Genomic DNA, 8,713 nt, shown 5'->3' with positions numbered 1-8,713 from the left:
TCATCGTTTGCATCTACCCTCCATCCGCGCTACATATACTTCTTCACGCCCCAATAGTCAGTCGCAGCCACTCCCGCTGTCTTGTTTCCCTCCCGTGTGGTGATAATTGAGACTACCATCTTCTGCTACATGTGTTTACGTAATGGCAGCCGACGTTCAAGTCAGCGCGAATGTTAGGTTAATATATCTAATCACTTGACTTATGGAAAGGTTTTATTACCTGTTGTATGGTTATTTATCTTGTTTTTATTTGATAGATATTTCTTTAGTGTTAAAAAGCAGTTAATTTTATTTATTTATTTATTATTATTATTTTTTTTTAGCATTCAAACGTGCATAAAGTTTCTATTATTATTTGTGTTATGCATAATATGACCACTGTAATTATTCTAGTTCTTTACTGACCACTGAGACGAAATGATGATGGTGGTGACTGGAATGTCTATATATATAATTATCTTTATCTTTATCTTTATCTTGTTTACTTCCTCTGCTTCTTCGCTTTTTTTTTTTTTATTCAGTTCCGTTCACGTAACTCAAAATGTTTCGGTGATGCTTCGTTTGATTTTCGTTCTCTGCACCTCCACTGCTTTCATAAGGCTCTAAAAGTTAAAATTACAGGAGTCTTTTAAGGATGTTTGATAGATCTAGTGACATACTAAGTCTTTCTACATTATGAACTAGACACTCGTGAGAACCAGGCTAATCATCTCTGTGGCTTTTTAAAATAGTCTTGGAGAGAGAGAGAGAGAGAGAGAGAGAGAGAGAGAGAGAGAGAGAGAGAGAGAGAGAGAGAGAGAGAGAGAGAGAGAGAGAGAGAGAGTTGATGAAGAGGAAGATAGAGAGAGAGGCTGAAGACAGAGGAGAGGAGGAAGAGAAAGAGGCTGAAGACAATTAACTAGAGAGGAATTAATAAGACGAAAAGCTGTTGATTCACCCCGTTAGAGAGAAATGATCACAACGCCACCAAGATCAGGATCAAGAACAGCCCCGTTACAAAGACAGAACAGACGCACCACAACACCTGAGACGTGCGTGTTTATTTCCCACTACACGCTTTACTGGTGACCTGAGGGGCGTGTGTGGGCGTGAGACATGGCGCTGCGGGCGGTGGGCGGCGCGGTGAGGCGGGCGGTGTTGGGTGTGAGCGGCGGGCGGGCCATAGTGACACCCACACTCATGCCGGCTATTACAGGTGAGGCATGGGGTTCGTAATCTTAACCTTTTTTAATTATTGTGTTTTTCTTTTCATTTACACATTAATTTTATACAGCAGCGTGTCAGGTAATGTTTAAATAAGGCCCATATTCTCAAACGCTCTCCTTTTAGTTGGTGACTCGGTTTTTCAAGGGTGCTTTTACGGTTCTAGTGACAGATTAACAAGATTTCTACATTATTAACAGGAGAAACACTTGTGGGAAACCGGCTGATCATCTCTGTGGCCTTGAAAAACGATAATGGTGAAGTGACTGGTTTTTAATTATATTTTTACGGTTCCAGTGAGAGATTAGCGTACCAAAGACTTAGATACGTTACTGGTGAATGAAAAAAAAAAATATTACTGTACCTAACTTGTGAATTGATAAGAGTAAAGCTTTCTTACGCATACCAACAAGACAGCGATACAGTATTCACACACACACACACATACACACACACACACACACACACACACACACACACACACACACACACACACACACACACCAGGAATAAACAAGATAGATGAAAACGATAAAAAAAAAAAGGAAGTGGAAAATTTAATACACCAATAATAATAATAATAATAATAATAACAATAATTAGCCCTTAACAGCTACTCACCCCCCCTCCTCCCCCCACACAGCCATGAGCCATCCACAGCCACATCGCCACTATGCCATGCGCCAGGAATTGACAGAGCATGGCATTGTGTGGAGACGGCCGCAGCGCATCGAGTCCTGGAAGCCTGCTAAATCTGGGGACCTGTCGCCCTACGTGGAGCCGCAGGACGAGAGGGTCAAGGCAAAGTTCTTGGCTGTTAAGGAAGCACTTGATGGGTGAGTGATCTGCGGTGACCTGACCTGGCTGTTAATTGTTTCTTTTCTTTCTTTCTTTTTCTTAGGGACACCAGCCAACAGCGATAAAAATTTAATAAGAAAAAGGCCTACTCAGATGCTGGTTCCGAGTAGAGGCTGAAGCGGTGGTCAGAAATTGAAGGATAAGTGTCTTGTAACCTAACCTAACCTAACCTAACCTAACCTAACCTAACCTAATCTAGCTGAACGCAATGTAACCTAACCTAATCTAACCTAACCTAACCTAACCTTGCCTTACCTAACCTAACTTAAAGCTAACCTGACTTAACCTTGCCGAATCTAATGTAACTTAATTTAAGAAGTTTATTTTTTGTTTGATTTATTTCTTTATTCATCTGTTTATTCTCTATCCATCTTTTCCTATTGTTCCTTCCTTTTCTCTTCTATTTTCTTTCCTTTCTTCCTCTTCTTCCTTTTCTTCTTTTTCTCTTTTCTATCCTTTCCTTCTTTTCTCCATCTCCAATCTTCCCCCTCTTTCTCTTTTTCTCTTTTTCTCTTTCCCTTTGTTTTCCCTCTTTTCCTTTCCTTCATTCCCCCTCTTTCCCTCTCTCTGTCATATCCTCCTCTCCTCTCTATTCCTCTTTTCAATCCTTTCCTCCTTCTCTCCTATCCTCTCCCTCTCTCTGTCCTTCCCTCCTGCCCCACACTGACACAGCCTCCTCCCACAGCGTTGATGATGTAACACGGCAGCTCCTGACCCTGAAGTTTGGCACCAGGGCGGAGAAAGTGAGGGTGACCAGATATAACGTTATGAGAGACATCCAGCGGCACCAGTACGACACGGGGTCACTAGAGGTCACCAGTGAGTATTGGAATGTGTTGGCGTTAAGTTGAGTTAGGTTAGGTTAAGTTAGGTTAGGTTAGGTTAGGTTAGGCTTTGGCACCAGCTGTTTTCTAGTGTTAGGTTAGGTTGTGTGTGTACAGAGAATGCTGGGTTTGGTACTGGTGACCTGCTGTGACCAGTGTAGGTGTTGCAGGTACGTTTGTTTGTCAGCTGTGGTTCATTGGCTATGTGGTGGATAAGTCATGCTCGTGTGGTTAGGTGATGCTGCTCAAGGATACATGCAAAATTTAGAGGAGGAGGAATACATGAAATAAATTGTGAAAGAAAAGAGTATGGGGAATATAATTTTTGTAGTGATGTAAAGAGTAAAGATTTGTTGAGTACACAGGTGAGCCAAGACACTGGTGGTGACTCAACCTGTGCACTGCCTGGTGAACGTGTGGTGTGGTGGCCGCTGACAGCTTGGCCAGGAAAAGTTACCTGTCACTCTCGGCTTAGCTTACTCAAATTCCATAGCAAACTTAACCTTGCCTAACCTAACCTAACTTAACCTTGCCTCACCTAAACTAGCCTAACCTAACCTAGCCCAACCTAACTTAACCTAGCCTAACCTAACCAAACCAAACCAAACCTAACCTTGCCTAACCTAACCTAACTTAACCTTGCCTCACCTAAACTAGCCTAACCTAACCTAGCCCAACCTAATTTAACTTAGCCTAACCTAACCTAACTTAACCTAGCCTAACCTAACCTAACCTAACTTAACCTAGCCTAACCTAACCTAACCTAACTTAACCTAGCCTAACCTAGCCTAACCTAACCCAACCTAACTTAACCTAGCCTAACCTAACCTAACCTAACTTAACCTAGCCTAACCTAACCTAACCTCAATACAGTGAAATGTCCAGGTTGCCAGGTGTGAAGCGGGCCGCCCATGGTGACACACTCCACCAGCTGCCTGTGTGCATGCTGACACTTGCTTGTGGTGTGGTTCCTGGCACAGCTCAGCCCCAGTTGAGCTGTGCACTGTTAGGTTAGGTTAGGTTAGGTAAGGTGAGGCAAGGCAAGGTTAGGTTAGGCAAGGCAAGGTTAGGTTAGGTGAGGTTAGGTTAGATAAGTTGAGGCAAGGTTAGGTTAGGTTAGGTTAGGTTAGATAAGTTGAGGCAAGGTTAGGTTAAGTTAGGTTAGGTTAGGTTAGGTTAGGTTAGGTAAGGTGAGGCAAGGCAAGGTTAGGTTAGGCAAGGCAAGGTTAGGTTAGGTTAGGTAAGGTTAGGTTAGGTTAGGTTAGATAAGGTGAGGCAAGGCTAGGTTAGGTTAGGTTAGGCAAGGCAAGGTTAGGTGAGGTTAGGTTAGATAAGTTGAGGCAAGGTTAGGTTAAGTTATTTTTCATACAGACTGCCACGTGTAGACCTGATGGCTTCCTGCACCAACCCTTGTGTTCTTGTGTACCACCACCACCACCACCGCCAGTACCATCACCACCTCATTTACCTCACTCCCCACCACCACCACCCCACAGTTGCCATGCTGACAGTGCGCATCAGGAAGGCTCAGCAAGTCCTCCTGACCAGCAAGAAGGGAAAGAAACACACAGTGAGGCAGCGCGTGACCCTTGACGAGACCATTGCGCGACGTAAGAAGCTGCTGAAACACCTGCGCCGAATGGACTACAAGCGCTTTGAGTGGCTCATTAGCAAGCTGGACATCCTGTACCGCCCGCCCCCAAGGTGAGAGAGAGGGAGAGGGACAGGTTGAGAGAGAAGGAAGGGGACAGGGTTGAGAGAGAGAGAGAGAGAGAGAGAGAAGTAATACAGAAAAGAGAGGCAGGGAAAGAAAGGAACGAGAGAAAAATACACAAAAGAAGAGAGAGAGAGAAAAAACAAACAAACATTCAAACCTATTTCAGATACGTGCGGTGGGTGACTCGTAAAATCTCGCTGCGGAAACTGGTGCGAGAATACGGCCATGCGCTGCGAACAGAGAGACTCGCAGCCTACCGGGAGCAGCTGGAGGGGCAGAAGAAGACGTTCCTGAAGGAGAAAGAGGAGGCACTGGAGTGGATCGCCAAGACGGAGGAGGAACTTGGAGTGCCGGTCTCTGTAGAAGTGCCAGGAGGGAAGTCTGGGGTGGGATCTGCGTAAAATGTGTTTATTTTCTTTTTGTAGTTTTTGTTTTATTCGTATTTTTTCATCTTCCTCTTCTTTTTTTCATCTTCCTCTTCTTCTTTTTCTTGTTGTCGATTTTTTTCTCTTCCTCCTCCTCCTCCTCCTCCTCCTCTTTGTTCTTTCTTTGTTTTCTTTTTTGTTTGGTTTGTTATTCTGTAGGTAATTTCTTTCTTCCTCTTCTTCTTTTTCTTGTTGTCGATTTTTTTCTCTTCCTCCTCCTCCTCCTCTTTGTTCTTTCTTTGTTTTCTTTTTTGTTTTGTTTGTTATTCTGTAGGTAATTTCTTTCTTTCTTCTTCTTCTTCTTCTTCTTCTTCATTCTGTAATCTTGTAATCTAAGTGTGCCTGTTGCTGTTTTTTTCTCTTTTCTTTGTTTTCCTCTTCTTCCTCTTCCTTTTCCTTGTCTCTCTCCTTTTTCACTTCTCTTATTTTCTTTTCCTCCTTCTCCTCCTTCTTTCTTCTTTTTTTTCTGTTCCTCCTCCTCCTTCTCCTCCTCCTTTCCCTTTTCTTATTCCTCATTCTTCTCCTCTTTTCCTCCTCCTCCTCTGTCTCTTTTTTTTTCATCTTTTCTTCTTTATCTTCATTTAATTGTTCTTCCTCTTCTTTGTTTTCCTCCTCCTCCTCTTCCTCCTTTCCATATTTCCATCACCTTTTTCTTTCATATTTTCTTTATTATCATCATTCTTTCATTCATCATTCTTTCATTCTTTTCTTTATCATCACCTACTCTATTCCTGTCTTTAATTTCCTTCCTTCCTTCTTTTTTTTCAATGTTTATATTTATTTTCTTTCTCTTTGTCTCTCTCTCTCTTCCCTTGGCCACAGGATAATGCGATCAATTAATTTCTTTTGTAAATAAATAGTTGATTCTACATACATATATATATATTTTTTTTTTTTGCCTCATTCTGCAAACGTATTTATATATATTTTTTACTTAATATTGTGTGTATGCATGATATTTTTTCGGTATATATATAATTCTTACATAATATTTCGTACATATATATATTTTTTCACTATTTTAATGCATTTTCTGGGAGTGGATGGGTAGGAGAGAGAGAGAGAAAGAGAGAGAGAGATATTTTATTATTTTACGTAAGAGCACAGGCCAAGGGAAACTAAAATAAATAAATAAATAAAAGTTCATGCAATTTTACAAGACTTATGGCCCGTATACAGCCTAGTGGCGAGTGTAAGCCGTGACAGTATTTCAGTTATCTTAGAATATCACTGGAAAAAACCCACGGTGACGCATTCTCTCATTGGTAGCGTGGCAGCCAATGAGGGAGCGGGGTGCCTTCCAACTGTGGCTGTGTGAACAATACCACACAATACCACAGCCTTTAGTGCATCTTGAATTGCCTGCTATGCCAGTGTTTGAGGCGTGTGCTGTGCTGGGGGTTACAAGATCTCAGGGTACCATTGACTTAGCCACTGTCTTTACTACCGAGACTGAAAACTGGTGTGAACAGTCTAAAGTATCTTAAAATCAGTCCCAAGAGTTTGAGTCACAGGAAGGAGGAAATACAGGGGTACAAACCTTTGCGAGGCGTGTGCTGTGCTGGGGGTTGCGTGAAAGATCTCAAGGTACCATTGACTTGGCCACTGTCTTTACTACCGAGACTGAAAACTGGTGTGAACAGTCTAAAATATCTTGAAATCGTTCCCTTAAAAGAGTTTGAGTCACAGGAAGGAGGAAATATAGGAGGTAAAAACAAAGGAACCGTACATTAATCACAAGTATCTATGCAAAATACTAACATAACTCATGGCGAATTATACACAAATATTGCTTACCTAACCTCCAGAAGACGTGAGGCAGCAGATACACGTCAGGGAATACAGGAACAGCCATTAACATCACGACGACCTCAGCAGAATGAAGGATCAGAAAAGAGGTGGCGTTCTTCATTATTGGAACCTGGCATTTCTGGAGCTTATAGATATACTGCTTTTAATCTCTGCCTATTGGAATTGTCTAAATATTTACATGATTACTTTAGTTGCCATTGCAGTTCTAATTGTAGAGATAAATAGTGACCCGGCCTGGCAATGCACAGCTGTACCGGAATGTCATACGTCGGGTATTGTGATTATCGTACTTAAAGGTGTTATTTTATTTATTTATTTATTTATTTATTTATTTATTTGCTTGCTTATTTATTAATTTTATTGATTTATTTGTATGCTTATAATGGTTGCTTTACAGTGCTATTTATTTATTTATTTATTTATTTATTTATATATTTATCTATTTCATTTATTTGTTTAGTTGTTTATTTAATTTACTTATTTATTTGTTTATTTATTTATTTATTTATTTATTTATTTATTTGTTTACATGCTTACAATAGTTATCATTACAGTTTGATTAATTGAGTGACTGATTAATTGATTGCCAACATAATACAAATAAAGAAAAATAATTAAACAAACAAACAATAAATAAACAAATAGACAAATAAAATAAACTATTGGCATGATAATTTTTCAGCAGAATTTATGTCCCAAGATTATAAACACGAGTATAGATTAACTGTAAAAAAAAATAATTCGTTTAATTTTCAATATCAACATTTGCCCCGTACATAAACTAGGAGCCTAATCATAAATATTCTCCGGTGCATATTGATATAAGAATTTTTGTATGTATACCTATGTTAATTAAGCCAAGAACACTCGTGACTCATATGAAAACCCTCATGTCCATTATTCTCTTAGCCAACACTGCAGTGAGGAGGGTACGATAATCTATGGCGGAGGTACGATGGCTAAGGAGGAGGAGGAGGAGAGAGAAGGAAATGAAAGAAGGAAGAGGAAGCAGGAAGAGAGACAGACTATCTATATATAAAGGGGTAAATGGAAAGATAAAAGAAAAAAAGTGGGAAGGAAGGAATAACAGAGAGAAGAGGAGGAATGGAGGAGTAAGATATAAGAAGGAAGAGGAGAAAGAATAGAATAAAAAAAGAGGAATTGAAGAAGGGAAGAAGAAATAAGGGAATATACGAAAGGAGGAATAAATATAGAAGATATAACAAAAGAAAGACATTAAAAGGAAGAATAAGTGGAACAGAAACAAGAGAAGAAGGAATTAAGAACAATGAAGAAAGAGAAAGAAGTACGATAATATATGGAAAAAGTACGATGGCATGAAAAAAAAAAGAGAAGGAGAATTATAAGGATCACGAAGAAGAAGAGGAGGGGGAAGAAGAAAGAAGAATAGTAAATAAAAAAAGAAAAAAATCTACAGTAATATATGAAAAGGTACAATGATATGAAAATGATGGAGAATAATGAGAGAAAAAAGTACGGTAATATGTATAAAAAAAAGTACGATGAGATGAGAAAAAAAAAATAGGAGGAGGAAGGGAAAAAAATATGAAAGAAAAAGAAGAAGAAGAAAAGAAGTAGGAGGAGGAGGAGGATTATAGAAAGCAAGGAGGAGGAAGAAGACAAGTAGCAGTAGGAGGAGGAGGAGGAGGAGGAGGAGGAAGGGCAGTATATATAATTGCGCCAAAGTCTCGTGTAATCATGTAGGGTCGATGATGACTGCCAGACGTCGCTAGGAGGGAAGGACTTGTTGCTTTAGTGCACGGTGAGGGGCTGAGAGGCTCCTTCTGACCCCCCTCACCTCCTTCTTGCCTTGCTTCTTGGTATCGTTTGCGCAGATGTACGATAATTATTCA

The 8,713-nt window shown here is 40.2% G+C and overlaps 1 protein-coding gene across 1 annotated transcript; it reads left to right on the top strand.

The window, feature by feature from the left end:
• Positions 1-978: 978 nt before the first annotated feature.
• LOC135095660 (small ribosomal subunit protein uS15m-like) lies at positions 979-5,906 on the top strand. Its single transcript, XM_063996641.1, has 5 exons — positions 979-1,195; positions 1,847-2,039; positions 2,747-2,880; positions 4,382-4,589; positions 4,769-5,906. Exons 1-5 carry the CDS (start codon positions 1,096-1,098, stop codon positions 5,001-5,003), a joined length of 870 nt encoding a protein of 289 aa, XP_063852711.1. The 5' UTR covers positions 979-1,095; the 3' UTR covers positions 5,004-5,906.
• Positions 5,907-8,713: the final 2,807 nt, after the last annotated feature.

The sequence above is a fragment of the Scylla paramamosain genome, unplaced genomic scaffold (genome assembly GCF_035594125.1).
Source record: "Scylla paramamosain isolate STU-SP2022 unplaced genomic scaffold, ASM3559412v1 Contig1, whole genome shotgun sequence".
NCBI lineage: Eukaryota > Metazoa > Arthropoda > Malacostraca > Decapoda > Portunidae > Scylla > Scylla paramamosain.
The sequence above is the reverse complement of the archived record's forward strand: the minus strand, read 5'-3'. Positions and strand labels throughout refer to the sequence as shown.

Coding starts and splice junctions, on each gene's coding strand:
- LOC135095660 (XM_063996641.1), top strand. CDS start 1,096: ATGGCGCTGCGGGCGGTGGGCGGCGCGGTGAGGCGGGCGGTGTTGGGT. Junction 2,040..2,746: donor GTTAAGGAAGCACTTGATGG/GTGAGTGATCTG, acceptor CTCCTCCCACAG/CGTTGATGATGTAACACGGC. Junction 2,881..4,381: donor GGGGTCACTAGAGGTCACCA/GTGAGTATTGGA, acceptor ACCACCCCACAG/TTGCCATGCTGACAGTGCGC.